This window comes from Osmerus mordax, chromosome 10 (genome assembly GCF_038355195.1).
Source record: "Osmerus mordax isolate fOsmMor3 chromosome 10, fOsmMor3.pri, whole genome shotgun sequence".
Classification (NCBI taxonomy): Eukaryota; Metazoa; Chordata; class Actinopteri; order Osmeriformes; family Osmeridae; genus Osmerus; species Osmerus mordax.
The window spans coordinates 5,937,121-5,956,518 of NC_090059.1; the positions used below are offsets into that span (position 1 = coordinate 5,937,121).

Genomic DNA, 19,398 nt, shown 5'->3' on the forward strand with positions numbered 1-19,398 from the left:
TACAATATGTGATTTAAAGTGATTGAATATGTTGTGCTTTTGGACTTTGGTAACTGAGTGCCTTTCAATTCAAATAACTTCCAAAAACCTAACCCTAACCCTTCCATACACATTGTGGGCCTGTAAAGTCGTTTAGAAGTGAGTATAACTTCTCCACACAACCATCACATTGCATAGAGAAAACCTTCGTTTTGTTCCTGGGTGGATAATTTATGCTATAAATAAGTTAGTGGATTAGAATAACTAGCAAACAGTGCAAGGTTGAACGTGTGGTTGTGCTTCGGGGAGCAAACCAGGTCAGATATGCATGAATGCAAGTTCCATTTACGTAAATAGAGACAAGATTAGTCAGACACAAAACCTGACTGACTTTTACCACTTACGGTTATACCAGTTTTCATTGTTTTTGAAATTACTGCAGATTGGGGATCCCTGGAGAATGAGCCAGTCCTGCTTAAACCAGCATAGCCTTTCAGCCACTTAAAGATTGTTTGCACATTGAACTTCAGCAGCGCTAAGTATGGCCCTTAGCGGTATTGCATCATCTTCCTCATCAACACCTACATTTGGTCACCAGGTTAATTATATAACCTTATGGTTTACAGAACCTTTATTTGTTGACATGGCATTTTTACTCAGAAGGTAAATGTGTGTATGCATGTTAGATGGCTATTAGCTCAATTATATTATTGGTCCACAGCTTGAAGGTTTGAAGCCCATGTTTTTTGCTTTGGATACAATAGTCTTCTAAATGAACACATTGCTATCAGTATTTGTGCAGTGAGACAGATAGTTGTACTCTGAGATAATCAATTACTATGAACTATCATTGTGTTCATAAGTTTACAGATACATGGCTAAAGTTGTAAATCCTCTTATGAAAGTGGGCAACAATTTTTATCATTCTGTAATGGGGTGGGGATGTCAGGTATTTTCAGAACAATTAAATTATACAATACATACACAGGAAAAACATGTAGAACCTGTAAAATAGTCACATTTACACATATTGCAATTGCATGAACATTTTCCTTGTGGCATACATTGTACTCACTAATTTGTTCTGCTCTGAAACACTGTTTAAAATCTGTTTAAAATCGCAAAGTGGATTCTCCATACAATTCGGGTTTCTCCCCTCCTTCTCCCACTGATCTCAACCATTATCGAGGGAATAAGTATTTAAGCCTCTTGCAGTATAAAAGCAGAGGATGTGCCTACCTGGTGATATCTTGGAAGATGTCAGGGATGTCTTCTAACGCTTTCACAGTTTTATCACTGCTTTTCCTCACAATGCAGATTGCTGCAGGCTCAGTTCCAATTTATAACAGGAATTGGACAAATTCAAACAGGCTACTTATAGGCTTCCAAGCCCCCTGGAACCTGTCTTTTCCTTTTAGTGCCCTCCGACTAGGGTCTGCCATCCAGATAGCTGTGGAGAAGATAAACACCAACCCATCCTTCTTAGGAAACTACACACTGAAATGTACATATGTGGACTCTGATTGTGATGCCAAGACATCCTTGGGAGCATTCATTCAACAGGTCTGGAGAGAAAACGTGTCAGCAGTCTTTGGTCCCGCTTGTCCAGAGGCAGCTGAGGTAGGCTGAAAATCTTTAAATATGTATTTAATAAGTTAATTTTTTTATATATATATGTAATGTAATAGTAATGTTGTTTTTAATATACTGGATTCATACATATTTGTAAAGTTAACATTTGAATAAGTGTCTCTGCAGTATGCACACGATACCACTGTGGAGATTCATAAACATTATTTAATTTTTCTTCCCATTGGGAACATAAGCCCATACATTGACCCCTGTTAGTAGGTACTGCAGCTATGCCAACATACTGTTGTGTTAGAGTACATGAAGAATATAAATACTTTTGTAGGCAGTATGCAAGCAGTGTTTGACCATGAGCTGGTGCAAACACATTTTTGTCCATTTGCTATTGCGCACTGTCTCTGCCACTGGGTTTCAGTTCAGAAAAGTCTGAACTGCAAAATGGTGGGGGTAATTTGAACTTTTACATAGATAGGTTTGATAATTAATTAAACTATAGATATAGACAGACAAAACAAGTGTTTGTGCAGAGCGAACACCAGTAAACTAGTGTTCTAGTAAGGAACCCTTCCTTTGCTACTATTACCACTAGGGAGCTAGCTACTCCCTTCACAACATTTAAAAATCTAATTTGAACACGCCCACAAAAAAAATAAACGTTAATTGTTAAGTGTAGGGGAGAATAGGGAAAGTTCTCACACAATATCCTTGCATTTGAATATTAGTTTAATAGTTTGTCATATGTAATATGTAATACCATTACATATTACATATGACAATATTGCTTTCTGTTGGCTTTGTTGCCTCTCTGGTAATTATGGGAGGCACCAAATTCTTTATGTGAGGTTATATGCTTTTATACTGAATTTCTAAAAATAAATTGTGTAGATTAGCGTGCTAGAATATGCATGTTTTAGTGTGGTAATTGTTTGGGTGTTTTGTTATTCATTTGTATTCCTTTTCTATACAGGTAACTGGTCTTATTGCATCAAAATGGAACATCCCAATGTTTGGGTTTGTTGGTCAATCTTCTAAAGTAGAAAATGGTATAATTTATGACTCATACGTCAAAGTCGTTCCCCCCCTGAAAAGAAGTGCAGAAGTCTTAGTCAAGACAATAGAATTCTTTGGATGGAGCCATGTGGCTCTGATTGGGGGGGGATTTGATTCAAACACATGGGACAAAGTTGATGCTCTCTGGAAGTCAGTTGAGGATATGCTGAAAGCTAAATTCACTGTGACAGCAAGTGTCAAATTTGACACCAGCAACCTTGACCTTGTTCACAGAAATGTGAAGTACATCTCTACTGTTGCAAGAGGTAAGGTACCATTGAAGATTCTGAACACCTTCAACTTTATTGTCCATTTGCAGCCTTCAGTTCCATGCCTCAATAATGCTGTGACAATGATGTTCGAAGACTCATCCTTGGATGATTGCAACAATAAAACGGAATTTAAAAAGTTAATTATTTTTCTTTTGTCAAATTCAATCAAATGCATGGGTACACATAATGGTGTATGTCCTTTGGTCAAAATCATGAGTATGTATGCTCTTCATTAAGTGGCAATGTGTCTACACAAGACTGCCTCAATACAGCAAAGAAATGGGTCAAAGAAATTCAAACTCTACAGGTAGAACGTTGAAAATATAAAAACTGTCAGCAACACTTTACATTCAGATACAGGAGAGTCAGGGGACTCAATAATGCTGAGCATAATTGTATTGAGTGCACAGACACATCATTTCGGGTCTCTGTCCGAGAAATCCAACTCAAGACTTTGTCTTGACAGTGGCAGAGAGCTTAGATATTATCAGTCCCCTGATGGATTAAGGAGGTGGAGCCTTTCAAAGTCACCTGTCTGAACAAGCTTTGCCTGTTTACATTAACTACAATGCAACTACATAATCATCATAATAGTGCATATAATATGTACATAATAAGTGGATGTTGTAAAGGATAGTTGAAGGTTGTTTCACCCAATAATAAATCATGATTAATATCCACATACCACAATGCCCAACTTTCCCACACCAAGTTTCATAGTAATAACTTAAAAAAAACGCTAAACCTCGATCATGGTTAAGTTAAGTGTAACAAGATAGCAGTTCCCATTTAACTAGAATGTGATTACAATAGATATTGTTATGTTACATGGTAGTTAATGTAACTGTTATGTCTTTACAGGTGTTGCCAACATATTCATTGCTACTGTACTTATTAGTTTGTACAACAATTGTACGAGTTGCGGCTGTTGTACCAAATTTTTATCAATGGTTTACCTGAGGTTTTCACTCATTATGTGAACGTATAACTCACCATGTAAAGTCCTTTAATCACATGAACTGCCATTTACTGCCCCACCAGCATTTACTTCAGTAACATGTGAACTGTCTTATTTTCTTTCACAGTGATTGTGATACTGACAAATGCAGATGACTCAATGGAACTCTTATTAGAGGCTGAGAGACAGGGCCTGATTGACGGACAGTATGTGTTTTTTATTGTGCAGCATTTTGAGGTCAGTGGCAATGTGGTGAGTAAGATTTACAATTTGGTGACAGGTAACTATTTATTGAAATCAGGGGTTGGTTTAAAGTGATAATAATTTGTCCTGTGATCTTTATGTACAATTTGCAATTTACGATACAATATCATTATCATAAGTGTCAGTGAAGCTCAGTCGACTTATCAGTCTTTCAGAAACATTATCATCAAGGTCAAAATCTAAAACAATATGTATACATATTTTTTATACATTCATAGTGTAGCTAGTATGCTATCTTTCATATTTTCAGTTCACATTGCAATGCTTTTGAGGGCTAGTAAAAAACTAGAATCAAACTAATCTTACAATGAAATGAAGGTGAGGTAGCATGACAGCTGCTAAAAGCCAGAACCATTTATTTTCATGGATTGGTTGATAGTGTAGTTTGGCTGTTATCTTGCCTGGAGGTTACCAAGTAATGGCCTGGTTGAGGGGATGGTGGGGTTAAAAGTGGAACTCAGTGATGGCTATCAGGCATGTGCATAGACCCAGGTCTATTTCAATGGGTGAATTACTGAAAGATATATGAGGAAAATGTGAGACAGACGTCAAAAGCTGAAGTTTCATGCCAGAGTGAAATTTTCTACCCTGTACTTTACTGTTACTATATTGTGTTGTTTAGTTACCTATTTTTATACCTGCTCAGCTTAAACTACTGTATGCTGGCTAGTCACCTCAAAGACTCAAGCCCTGAATAATTTCTTATTCATTTTTTGTAAATTCAAATACACATACATGATATTGTAGTACAGGACTGTAAATCCTGTAGTTACCGATGACCCGACATGTTACTTTAAATGTTTGTTATATATCTAAATAGTTTTTTTGGTTTCATTTGGTTTTCTGCTAACTAATCTCCATCTTTGATCCATATTTGATTTGACCAGGATAACCTCTGGAAATCTGCCATGAACAACAGAAAAAATCAGGCAATCTTCAAAGCTTTAGACATGACATTTGTTATAGGTCAGAAGTCTTACGAGGGATATGACTACTACGATTTTTTTGAGCAAGTCTACAACAGACTGAAGAAGTATCCTTTTTATAGTAACCTGTCATCTGCAAAAGAGGTTCGATCCATCACATTGATTGCAAATAATAGATTAATTGAGATTAAAGCAAATTTTTTAAATAATATTGTAAGGGTGTGAAAAAATTGCTATTTTCATATATTTACTATATATAGTGAATGCTACTTGAACACTGAAAGTTCACAAGAAAACATACGAGTTGTGTATGTAACAAGAAAATCTATTGTAAAAAGTCTCATTACTATAAATGTAGTGTGACTGTGTGCACATTTGTAAGAACAAGAGACCCGAGACACTGCCGTGGGCATTTACGTATTTATTGTGACTGATGTGCTCTTCCAGGTCAGCCCCTACTCTGCCTATCTGCATGATGCAGTCCTACTGTATGCCATGGGTATAAAGGAAGTCATAAAGGATGGAAAAGACCCCCACAATGGACGGGAACTCCTGAAGAGGCTGAGAGATAAGAATAGCATCCGATTTCATGGTTGTTATTTACCCTTCAGTTAATAACTTTATATCCTATATGACAGACAGTCGTTATATTTTTGTGTCCAAGTGCATTGGTTGTAGGCCAGTCATTCATATTAAGCATTGCTTCAATTCTGCTGTTCAACCACACATACTTTATTTGATGAACTGTCAATGCAGGAGCTTCGGGTCTGGTCCATTTTGATAAAGAAGGGGAGAGGAACATGGACTACTCCATTTATGATCTACAGCTTACCGAGGGCACAACACAATTTGTGCCAATTCTACATTTTGATAGCCACACCAAAGTTGTCAGGTGACATATATGATAGTCTTCTCAACTGAGAAATATCCCTGTTGAAATAAAATATCTAGCTAAAAACAAACTTTCATTAACAGATTTTGCATATGTTATCTCAGACCTTTTTAGATTATCAAACTATATAAACGTCTCTAGAGTTAGAGAAACAAGTCTAACCTTTGGTTTATTCCTATAATTTATTAAGGAATATGAAACTATATGTGACTCCATTTCAGGCCAACTCCTAAATTTGCATCAGTTGTTTGGCCCAAGGGGAAACTACCTACAGATAACCCAGACTGTGGTTTTGATGATCAGCTTTGTGAATGGGTATTTAATGGTAAATCCTTCTTTGTGTATTTTTGATTGCATTTACCATCATAGCAGCGTAAATTAATTATGTTGTCCTGTCCTTGTCTCCTGTAACTAATGGAATACTGTTCTTAACCTCCTACCAGATATATCAATGGTAGTCTTAATGGTGGCTTTCCCTGTTATCGGTGCATCTGCCTTGGTTTGTATTGGCTTTCTGATGCTGCAGAAACTGCGTCTTCAAACTCGGCTGGATGGCTCTTGTTGGTGGCTTATCAACTACAGTGACATTGCCATAATCAAGGAACCCAAAGTATGACAATACAACTTTAATGAACAACTGTTGGTGTACAATGTTCCAGTTTAAAGTAGTAGATCTTTATCTGTAGATAGAAAAGCAGTTAAATGCTGCCACTGGAATACTGTTTGAAGTGTGACCACATTTAGACATGGCAAAGTGCTTTGTCACATGAAAGCACTGCATAAAATGCAAGCAAACTATTAGAACAGCTTGTGTTTACTTCGACATACAAACCTAGATTATATGTCTATGCATTCAAAGTTGTATTTACACACATGTCACATGAACTCGATGGTATAGTGAACGAGGACATGAAAAATTATTGTCTGTATGTAACACCTGTGTATGTTTTTGTCACATATCCAGGGGGTGCAGGCACTGTCACTGAGTACAACTGCCAGTAAAAATGGAAGTGGAAGTGGAGGGTCCCAGACAATTATTTCCTCCTGCAGCTACGGCTTAACGGACAATGCTGGGAAAGAGCAGATCTTCATAACCATAGGACTCTACCAGGTCATTAATAACTAACATACCTACAACACTCGCCATTAAGGTTCCATTCACTACTACATAACTCCATTTAAATACCAATAGTAATAATATTGTAGGTTCAATGGAATTGCTCTGTAATTCAATGGAATTAAGTGTTAGCAGTTATTGCAAAAGTGTAAAAGGGCATAGTATTGCAGAGTTAAATTGGGGCTCTTACAGATTGTGTTACTGAAACAAGATCACTGTTTGAACCGCTATACCATAATGAAGTGAAACTACATAGCAGTTCCTAAGTAACTACACTGTTAGTTACTATAGGTATTGCTATGTAGTTCCATGGTAGTTCATTGTTGTAAAGTGTTGCCAACATATTTAATAAATTCAGACACATTTCATTTATTCTAACCTACAAGGTACATTTTCCTCTGCACCACCAATACCAGCACCTACATTGACTGATTGTCATACCTTTCTCCTTTTCTATCATCAACAACTTGGTTCAACCTTGCCAACGTGTTGAAACGTGATGACGTGTGACATTTTAAAACTTTTCTTTCTGTTTGGGGCAGGGAAATAAGGTGGCCATCAGATATATAGAAAATCAACTAGTCAGTGATATCAGAAAACCGTCCATCATTGCAGAGTTCAATGTGGTAAAGCAATGTTTCTTAATAATGGAAGCAAATTTATATACATCTTCTATGTAATCATTACATCTCCAAATAATTTTCTGATATTTCTTTCATCTACCAACAGATGAGAGAGATGAAGCATGAGAACTTGGTTCAGTTCTTTGGGGTTTGCATTGAGCCACCAAATGTATGTTTGGTTATGCAGTATTGTAAGAAAGGAAGCTTAAAGGTAATGCAAGTGTTCAAAAAGTGATTCAGTACTGTATGCGTCCTGTGAAAATATTCTTTTCAAGGTGATTTACAAATACAAAAATGTATCTGTGCTTGTCAACTTAAGGATGTTTTGAGATGCCAGGACATTGAGCTGGACTGGATGTTTAAACTGTCTTTTGCTTATGATATCGTCAATGTGAGTAAATTTGGTCATCTACAATATAATCAATGCTGATATTGCATGATTTATAGGTTTTAGACTTAATAAAAGCACAGGCAAAATTTCTGTTAGCAAACTTTGTCTTTGAATTTTATGTGAACACACTCATTCTGTTCCAGGGGATGGAATTCATTCATAAGAGTAGCCTGAGATCCCATGGAAACCTAAAGCCCAGCACATGTCTGGTTGACAGTAGACTACAAGTCAAGATATCTGGCTTTGGGCTGTGGGAATTTAAACATGGCATCAAGCACAAGCATTGCCCTATGGAAAATCCAAAATATGAGGGTTAGTAGATGATATCATTATCAACACTGTTATACTATGGAAATCAAACCAACACTATTTTATTTGTTAAATATATATTTTGTATTAATATATATATATATATATATATTTGCATGTTTGTTTACTAGAGTTGTATTACACGGCTCCTGAGCTGCTGAGACTAGACCAGCTTCCTTTCAACGGCACGCCCAAGGGTGACATCTATAGCTTTGCCATCATAATGCGGGAACTTATCTACAGCTCAGAGGATGGACCATACAACATCCAGCTAGAGCCAAAAGGTGTGCATGGCCTTGTTTAATAATAAGTAATAAGTCCTCATCTGTGGGTAAATAAAAATGTATAAAAAGTGTTTTACTTTAGTAAACTTGTGAATGTATGGTATTCGAATGATACAAAAAATTGTATTCATATGAACTGCTACAGTATCTATTTACATGCTATATTGTAGAATAATTAATAATAAAAAGGTAAGCTTTATAAGAGTAAGCATACTGTATGTCAATATTGATCTTGTTTTGGTCTAATACCATGCTGTTTTGCTACTCTGCCTCTAGAGATTATCAAACAATTGCAGACTCCTCTCTTTGAGGAACCTCTCAGACCAACTTTCTCTGCCCAGTTGTGTGATGAGAGTATCAGCACCTTGCTGGTGGCCTGTTGGAGTGAGAACCCAGATCACAGGCCACCATTTGGTTCAATTCGGAGACAACTGAAAGCGACCAGTCCAGACACGTCAGTCGAATTGTGTTTCATTTCTTGTGTCTTTGTGTTTTATATTGGCTGGATCCAAAATGTTAACTTTGAAATTGAAATTAAATATTTCAATAGAATAACTATCAATAATTTTTTGTAAAAGTAGTGTTTCTCTGTAGACCAATGAATAATTTATGATTACATTAACTTTCACAATCACAAATGGCAGAATAACTATGTTTCTCATCAGTCATGCAAATATCCTCGACAACATGGTTGAAAAGTTGGAAAAATATTCAAATCATCTTGAGGAAGTTGTGGAAGAGAGAACTAATCAACTGACGGCAGAGAAGACCAGAGCAGACAAACTTCTCTCCAGCATGTTACCCAGGTGGCAAAGTCACTTTGTACCACTAATGAACCATAATGAAGCTTAATCCAGTTTTTCCTCTAAGCATTGCACTGTAGTGTTTAGTTGATTAACGAGTGCATGACTGCTCGAATTGCACAGGTATATTGCAGACCAACTCATGGCAGGGAAATCAGTGGAGCCACAAGGTTATGAAATGGTGACCATCTTCTTTTCCGACATCGTGGGTTTCACTTCCATGTGCTCCATCAGCTCAGCCCTGGAGGTGGTCACACTACTAAACGACCTCTACAGCCTGTTCGACGATATCATAAAGCTCTATGACGTTTACAAGGTTTGTTATACAGGTACATTGCATGGGTACATCTCCCAGGGAAGGTTGAGCAGATATGGGTAATTTACTCAAAGTAAATGGGACAAAAGTACAAGTAGTCATCAAACTCGACTTAAGAGTATTAAACAAAGTACAAAAAGTACTACTCAATAGAATGCAGATGATGTCATGTTCACTCTATTATCATCTATATTTGTTGGTGGAGGATCACAGTAGTATAAATAAAAAAGATTGTGTGATATTATAATTCAAAGTGGTGTGTTATGTTGTGCTGTCATGACATCAACAGCATACAGTCTACAACAAACTGTCAACCAACTTGTGACCAATCATTCTTTTGTTGATTGCCACACAAATTGCTTGCCATTATGGTTAAGAAGGATATTACATGGTTGATGTATGGAAATTTAACTTTTCAGGTGGAGACTATAGGTGATGCTTACATGGTGGCAAGCGGGCTACCCATCAGCAATGGCAACAAGCATGCAGATGAGATTGCCACTATGGCTCTGCACTTCCTGTGTGCCATCAAGGTCTTCAAGATACGCCACCTTCCCAATGAGAAACTGGCGCTACGTATTGGGATCAATTCAGGTAAAGTCCCTATTTTAGATAGGATACTTTAGCCAATTGCATAGACTCCATTGACTTGAGTAAGTGAATTCAATAAAGTACACTTTACAATTTACACTAGTATGGATCAGTTTACTCTCTCTGTGTCTCTATAAGACTTTTTGAAGTCCCGGCTGTCTTAGCTGACAGTTGTTTGTATCATTAGGCCCAGTGGTAGCTGGAGTGGTGGGTACAACAATGCCACGCTATTGTCTCTTCGGGGACACTGTGAACACTGCTTCGAGGATGGAGAGTAACAGCTTGCGTGAGTATTCACTAGTTCATTAAAAAAAACATCAAAAAACTTTGTGCACAATTATAAAAGCATCACCAGTCTTATCCCTGTTCAAGAATTTGTAGGACTGTGGTTTGGGTGTCTTTATTTACTGTATGTACCTTTGTCTTTTTCAATTATTTGCAGCTCTTAAGATTCATATATCCCAGAGCACAGCAGACATTTTAACAGAGATTGGGTCATTTGAGTTGGAGGAGAGAGGAGAGATTGAGATGAAGGTAATCATAAACTTCTTATTTCACCATTTTAACAGTTAAAAGCAACCTACTTGGACAAATATCATGAACATTTGATTCCATTCCAGTTTTATGTCACAATGTATTTACTGTTTATGCTTTCGTGCATGCATCGGTGCATGTATGTATTTGTATGTGTGTTGTTGTATGTGGATCCATCCATCATTGCTGTTTTACCAGGGTAAAGGCAGTCAGAAAACCTACTGGTTGATGAATAAAGATGGTTTCAATCCTATTCTCGGAGCCCACAATTCCTCCCAAGCTCAACATCTCAAACCATCAACAGGGGTAATTAACCAGACCTAAGAGTTGTCCAGCCATGTTGGCACATACTTCTTCTGGCCAGTGAAACATTTATACTGTTTTAGATACTTACAGCATACCAGTCCCAAAAGCGAAATGAAAGCATTTTAGAGCATTTTGTTGAAGGCACAATCTGTTTCTGGGAAATTGCTCCATGAAAAATTTAACACACCAGGTAAATTCGGTAACACTTTATAATAAGTCAACGCTTTTTGGCATTTACAAAGTGTTAACTAATAGTTAGTTAATCCTTTATAAAACATTTTGAAACATTAACAATACATTATTAAATAGTTAATAAGCTTATTATTAAATGCTATGTTAATCATTAATAAACACTGATAAACATTATGGATTTGATTCATAATACAATTCATAAGGTGTTTGATAACTGCATTACCATACTTTATAGACAGCTTGTTAATATAGTTGCAAACCAGTTGTTTATCTGTTGTATCTGTTAATGGTACATGAGCTGGTATAGAAAGCATTAGCAAATGGTGAACAAACCATTTACATTACCTTTACAAAGCATGAGTAAATAACTAACAACATATTTACTTATGTCTTTAATTAATGTACGCCAAGTCGAATAGATGATGTACACTAATACTTAGCAGATGTCTTAACAACTATTTTATAAAGACTTACTAATGATGCAACTTGTGATTAGTAATGCAAGTTATAAAGCATTTACTAACTGTTAGTTAAGGCTTTTGTGTTATTTATTAAGGTGTTCTTGTCCATTCTCAAACCTCACATTCACAAAGGTATCATAACAACTATTTTATAAACACTTACTAATGATGCAACTTGTGATTAGTAATGCAAGTTATAAAGCATTTACTAACTGTTAGTTAACGCTTTTGCGTGACCTAATCTAAAGTGTGAACTATCTATGCCTTATTAAACATTTATAAGTTATTTATTAAGGTATTCTTGTCCATTCTCGAACCTCACATTCACAAAGGCTGAACATACGTTTCTCAAAAGGAAACAGACACAACACAATGTGATACACAAAATTACTATTTTATTGAAGTAATGACGGGCATGTGTCTTACTAACTACAGAACTAACTTAGCTCTACTAGCCGAGAGTGACAGCGGTCGATAGGTTATAACCTCAGTTTGATATTTCCCGGCATGACCGAACGGTCGAGGTTAGTAAGTTGTTTATTGCTCTTTTAGAAAGTTAAGAATGTCCTCGTCGCTGTTGATGTCTTCATTGTCATCTGGATAGTAAAACTCCTCGATCTCGCTCATTTTGAAGATGACATCAGCGGAGGGCAATAAGAATACGTATCAGACCGCAGGTCAATACGCGCATAGAATATAAAGACTCATGCGGCTGGCATGACTACCCATTAGCCAATCAGAACGCTCGTACTGTTGTTGCAATTGAACCAATATGCTGTTCTTATTGGTTCAGAAGACGTTCTCAAAAGAGTTGTTGATATGTTGCCTTGGAGATGTAGTGACGTCACCAGTACAAGTGCAGCTGATTGCTCTGACAAGATGGCGTCTGCTCCAGATTCGCCGTGTTTGATTTGGGATCTTCCCACGTATTGTTGTAGTATATAAGAAACCAAATGTTTACTCTTCGACAGGTCAGCAAACGCTTTGTCGCCTCAATTTGTTAAACGATTTGTTTGTTTGTAACCCTCGACCTACGGTCTCGGTTAACAAACGTTTTAACAAATCTCTGCTTTCAAAAGCGTTTGCAGACCTGTCGAGGAGTAGCTAAACATTTGCAGTTTATTACAGCCATTTAAAAAAAAAAAAATACAGCTTTGGGTAACCAACTTTTATACCAATTCTACTGTATTGCTTCTTAATGGAAATAAAATACTATTTTATTACCCAGGTAAATAAATTAACAGCTATTTCTTCTAAAAAACTAAAACACAACATCTATAGGCCTATAGTCTTTCTATAAATGCTTAATAAGGCATAAATAGTTCACACTTTAGATTAGGTCACGCAAAAGCCTTAACTAACAGTTAGTAAATGCTTTATAACTTGCATTACTAATCAGAAGTTGCATCATTAGTAAGTCTTTATAAAATAGTTGTTAAGATATCTGCAAAGCATAGTGTACATCCTGTATTCGACTTGGCATACATTAATTAAAGACATAAGTAAATATGTTGTTAGTTATTTACTCATGCTTTATAAAGGTAATGTAAATGGTTTGTTCACCATTTGCTAATGCTTTCTATACCAGCTCATGTACCATTAACACCTTTTAAACTCCTGGTTTGCAACTATATTAACAAGCTGTCTATAAAGTATGATAATGCAGTTATCAAACACCTTATGAATTGTATTATGAATAAAATACATAATTTTTTAACTGTGTTTATTAATGATCAACATAGTGTTTAATAATAAGCTTATTAACTATTTAATAATGTATTGTTAATGTTTCAAAATGTTTTATAAAGGATTAACTAACTATTAGTTAACACTTTGTAAATGCCAAAAAGCGTTGACTTATTATAAAGTGTTACCGTAAATTCTAATTAAGTCATGTTTTTTGCAACTATAGGTCTGGCCGACAGCATCCCAAGATCAAGACATCAGAGAGAAAGTGAGAGGACCGAAATTGATGTCCAAGGCCAACATGACTGTGACATCAACACTCGCCACTGTCAACACATAACGATTCAGAGAAGTTAAGGTAGTGCCTAAGGAACACTGTTTAAATTTTTTGGCAGGAAACAATGAGTCTAAATGAAGGGTTTCACATACTTGTCTGTGCAGCTCAAGGACTTTTCAAATATTTTTTATATTACTGGTACATACAAAAATGCAGATTGTAGATCTATCCTCAAGCTTTTTGCATTTGAATGTGAATATATTCATTTCACCAACATGGTTGGTTATGAAGACTCTTATACTATGATAAAGTGGTCAAATTGATAACTAATAACTAAGTGTATTTGTAATTTACATCCTATTATTAATATTATCCTGCTGTTTGAGGTAGAAAAATACATGATAAAAATGTTTCTCTTCAAGATTTAATAAAGTATTTTAATCTTCTTTCAATGTTTACTATGTTACCATGTATATTTGTCTAAATATTAATTAGGATTTAACAAAACCACATGATCAAACAACTACACAATGTACTGTTGTATCAATTGTTTTATAACTACCTTTTCGATGATTATTTTACAGTGCACACACTTCTCGAAAGACAGAGAATCGCACATTACAATCACACAATTCAAGATCCTTTCAGTATATGGTCATAATGGATCCTTTATTTTTGTTATTAAATCACAAGATATAGCAGAGAAAGACTGTGCAAAACAAAATTACACTGGGCACAATAACCAATAACAGACCACACATTTTATATATTCTGATCTGTTACAGCAGCTCTTCTGTTACAGCAATTTCCTTTATCAACACGACAAACTGTTGAATACAGGATTTCTGCCAAAAGGTTTGTGAATGTATAGGTACAGGAGTATACCAGTTTATGGCCCAATGGCTAAATGTAACAAAATACGATATTTTGTTATACAGCTGTTTAATGTCTTTATTTACAATTATTATTGTTGATGTTTTTGTTTGTGTACGTGTGTTCATGTATTTTATTATATCTACAATTCTGCTTTCATTCCTCTTCTTCTATATAACTGTTCTGTTTCACTTTCCCCTTTATTTGATTCTACTTTAGTGAGTTTAATACCTAACCTTATATTTGTCCTCATGAATATTGTTTTATATGCATATGCTGACTGGAGGGATTTGCCTTACCCCTCAAAAACCTGGGAATCACAGTGTATTTGTTTCAGAGACACCGTTTGTATTTGTGTACATATAACAGAAACATCTGTCTGTTTTTTGTCAGCAATGTAAAGCAATTATTTTCTACAAACCTGGTACATTTACACAACCTAGTATAATGAGGACTAAAAACAGGAAACATCGAGTGCCTAAAACAAGGTAGAAAAATAAAACGAATTAGATACATTTAGAAAAGATAAATGGAAAAAGAAAATAACATTTACATGCTTAGTGTGCTTTCAGTCAAGTTGTAAATATCCACCAACTCATAGCATGACTGTTATTACTCCAGTCATCCAACTACAATTGTTTTACTTAAGCTATATAAAAAGTTACCTATGATGTGTCCATGATTAGGGAGTCCATTTGCTTTAGGGAGAAAATAAACAGCCAGATAAATCTTTGGAGGAAATTGTTAGAGGAATGGTACATTTTTGTGTAACACATACCCTTGTATATTTCTACAATGACTGGATGGGCAACTAAAGTCATATTAGTAGTGTACTGGATGTTTCGGATGCAATGTTGTCTCTCTCCATACTTTACAGTAGTAACATGGATAATGCTGACATTAACGACTGAAGATTCTATATACTTCCAAAGGGCCAAAATGTTAGATTAATTTCCAAACTGATTACCACGTTTAACAAGATACCCACCAAAGCTTACAATTTAGCCTAGTCTTGCCCAACAATACCATGCTAGGCCACTTTATAGCACAGTTCATAATAGCTCAGTTCAAATAAGATTCTGATAAGATCAATAGAAAACATGGAAATCAAAGAGTGTTAAATTCCAGAATCAGAACTTGAGCCGTGCAATAGCCTACTAGGGTCAAACTGTACCTTTAAGATGGAACTCAGTGGTGAGGATACCCCCACTTGGCTCTGCATCTATTGTGAAACTTCTTGCAGTGCATGGCATCTTGAATAAATATGAAGATATATGGGAATCAGAGTAATATATTCTATTATATGGCTTATTTAGAAAAACAATGTAGGCAGAATTACTAATAATTAATAACCAACACCAAGTGCACATACGTATTTCTTGAAATTGAAGAAATAATAAGGGAAGTTAAATTTGTCAATGCTTTTAAAATATAGAACAGATACTGAGTATAATAAAAGAGCAAAAATATACAATAGGCTGGACACATGTGATTTGTCTAAATTCAAGAAAGTTTTAAGGGTGGCCACCTATGAGGACAGCACTGTAGCCAGTACTATAAGATCATATTGCTCTCTATGTAATTTTTTGCACATTCAATCATACTTACTGGCTCACATAGAAGCTTCTCTCCGTCACAAACCTGAACCTCACAATGCAGCCATACAGTTGACACCTTCTCCTGACGCTGGAAGCGGAATGAGTTGAACTTAAACATGGAACGGCTATCTTTGGCGTTCTCAAAAATAGTCACAGTGTTGTCAGATGAACAGCTGCAAAAAGATGTCAGGAGTGGGTGAACTTAATTTATTTACATTTTCTGTTGATTATTTGTTTACAAAAAACTAAATTTGCATAAGATTCTGACATTTTGCTACAGGTATGTCTTTCAAATACCTGTTGATTATGAGGCTCCACCTCTTCCTGTCAGTTGAGTAAGGGGTAGGAGTGGCCCAGCAGTTGCTAATGACCACTTTAAATCTGAAACCACAAAGAATTATAAGTATTTTGTGTAGTGTACTGTATGTGTACTGGTTATATTAGTTTGATTTAGTATCACACTAAGCAGAGTGTGAGACATTACTTTTTTAAGGTATGATTGTACGTCCTACCTGTTGCTCAGTCCTTTTGCCTCAATTCCAATAAAAACCTCAGAGCCAATCTCAGATGTTTCAATCACATAGGGGGCATCTTTGGCATATAAGAACTTTGAGTTCTGAAGCAATAAATTGACATTTTTGATAGGACAAAATAAAGAGCTTGCCTTTGTTTTATAAGTGTGCAATAGATTGTGATTAATCTAGAATATTTACATATTTGGATTATTAATTAATAAAAAGTTATTTTGTCAGAAGGTTTGGGTAGGTTATTTCCATTGTCGATGTCAGGTTTATGGTAGTTAAATCCTTTAAGGTTGTTCAAAGACAACTGTTGGAGAAAAATACTCTTGGACACTCACCGTAAACACATTCATAGACAACTGTGAACTAAAAGTGCCTAAACTTCCGTTGTTGACATAAACTGTAGCCACTCTGGAAAAAGCAAAGGGTTTAGTAAAAACGCTGCAAGTCATTGGGTTAGAATGCAAAGGTTCTTCCATTGGTACATGTGATGACCTTACTAGTGTGTTTGATGCTTACCTTTGGCTGAACACTGCATTGTTGACCAGATAGGCGGCCCGGTAGGTGCAGCTGAACGTATAGTTGACAGGCTGGTTTCTAACCGTAAGCAAAGTGTCATTAGACACTATGGAGTTGTAGAAGACGTACTTTGGGTCTTTGCCACCAATATACTGGGAAGACAATATCCATAATTGTAACATTCTTTCTACCTCCTCTCTGAGGTAATAAGTACAGTGGTGAATTTGCTTTTTTGCACAAAAGACATTCCTGGTGGTATGCCAGTAATCAATCAATAAAAATTGATTATTTTCTCTTGGTGTCATCGTACTGCGATTGGTTTTATAACATGCCATTCACCTCTGCTTGTGTGCCACAGTAGGAGTGATTTTTGGGAGTCAAGTCTGGAATGACAAAACGGTAATAGCCTGGAGTGTTCATCCCTGTGTAACACATTCCTCCAAGGGACAAATGACTGATCTCCCAGCCATAGGGACACTCAGGCACGTTAGCAATGACGGCATTTGGGAAACACGATACCATAACGTAGTCTGACAAAGAGTACACAAAACAATTATTCGATACAACATAGTTCAATAATTGTCTTAGTTAAATGACTATAGACCACGTATGATAAAGGGCCCATCACAATTACGTCTAGTTAACATCAGAAATAGACACTGCAAGTTTATTGTTTTTTTATCAACAATAAAACTAATCACATTTTTAAGAAACCCTACTGCACAACAAGGAACAAGCAAAATCCTTCAACGAAACACAATAATTTGTTGTTGAATAAATCACCTGCTTTCTGGGGAGAACAAGTCCATGCTACAGGTAGTAGAATTAGAAGAACCCCAACAGTAGCCATTGCTAATGCTGTAAAAGATTTAGGCATAGCATTTTTTATCCAGCAGTTTCATAGACTCAACATAAAAGAACAACTGACAGCTTGATACCACCCAGACACTGTTGGGTTTTTATCATTTAGGCTTCAGAGTCATGGTGTTCTTTTGTTTCTGCCTTCAGGGGAAACCCTAAATTACAAAAAATCCTGCAATTTCAGCAATTAAAGAGTACAAAAATACAATAAATATACCTTACCGTAGTAGATTCATAAAGAAGGAAAGCCAATGTTACTATGTTTCTATCAGAGAATCCTCATGAGAATCCTAAATGAGAATGTCACGTAGACTGAATGTCAACTCATAAGATGACCATGGTCAGCTGGACTGCTCTAAATCAGGGTTTTTTATACTTGTTCAGGTAATGCCAACCCCCCTTCCTTCTCTCAATTGTCTAGCTACTCACAAAAGCTCTCTGTCTCCATCTGACATTGACTTTTAAATGACCAATGTCTCAAGGGATAACCACAGCACTCTCAGCATGTGAGCATGTGCGTCCTCACTTAGCGTACATTCTCAGTTATTTCACTTCTTTGCCCTCATTGATTTCAGACATACAATGGATACACATCTTTCAACACTGCATTATAGCGCTGTAATATAGTTATCATATATAATTGGCTCAGGGCTTTCATGTATTTGGTTAAAATTATTTTGTTCCTCTTACGTTCTCATTTTTTGTATTAAGTAGACTTCAATACATTTCAATCACTATGCTTCATTGTAATACAAATTGTAATATTACAAAGTTGACTGGTTTGGGTATTCTGGCTATTGGTGAAAATGAAAATCTATGAAAACAGAGATCAAATAAATTACATGCCTTTCTGCAAATTTCAGCTTGAAAAATCTTTAAAGCTATCAGTAAAGTAATATAATTTAAGGAGCTAAACAGTGAAAACAGACATGTCTGGATACCTCTGAACCATGCTGAGGGACCTGATACGAGTTCACACAGACAGACAGACACTCACACACAACTAAGGGTAGATGAGATGGCATACTGTGTTTCACATTCGCATTCAAGGGTATACTGTTTCACACACTAAAATCACGGACAGTTAGATAGAGGTGGTTTTGTCCTCTGTGTGGTGTCCCATCCTTGCGTGTATGAGGACCAGGGGCCCTGAGTGTCCTTGGTGACCCCTCTCAGTTTTCTTGTCATATCGGAGATTATGTTTT

General features: G+C 36.1%; 2 protein-coding genes across 2 annotated transcripts; one reads left to right on the forward strand and one right to left on the reverse strand.

Moving 5' to 3' along the window:
- Nucleotides 1–1,290: 1,290 nt before the first annotated feature.
- On the forward strand, nt 1,291–13,816 carry gucy2g (guanylate cyclase 2g). The gene is given in 23 exon segments (XM_067245133.1): nt 1,291–1,599; nt 2,537–2,885; nt 3,977–4,101; nt 5,001–5,183; nt 5,487–5,631; nt 5,796–5,931; nt 6,153–6,256; nt 6,375–6,541; nt 6,896–7,042; nt 7,591–7,674; nt 7,778–7,882; nt 7,991–8,062; nt 8,206–8,374; nt 8,503–8,655; nt 8,932–9,109; nt 9,321–9,461; nt 9,582–9,774; nt 10,194–10,368; nt 10,553–10,651; nt 10,808–10,899; nt 11,098–11,172; nt 11,174–11,205; nt 13,771–13,816. Coding segments are annotated over 23 exon segments (3,279 nt in total).
- A 2,041-nt stretch (nt 13,817–15,857) lies between these two features.
- On the reverse strand, nt 15,858–18,182 carry tectb (tectorin beta). The gene is made up of 8 exons (XM_067245135.1): nt 18,116–18,182; nt 17,672–17,862; nt 17,333–17,484; nt 17,152–17,224; nt 16,805–16,908; nt 16,590–16,673; nt 16,303–16,465; nt 15,858–15,947 (listed from the first exon to the last, which is right to left on the reverse strand). The coding sequence occupies exons 1-8, from the start codon at nt 18,180–18,182 to the stop codon at nt 15,858–15,860; spliced, it is 924 nt and encodes a 307-aa protein (XP_067101236.1).
- Nucleotides 18,183–19,398: the final 1,216 nt, after the last annotated feature.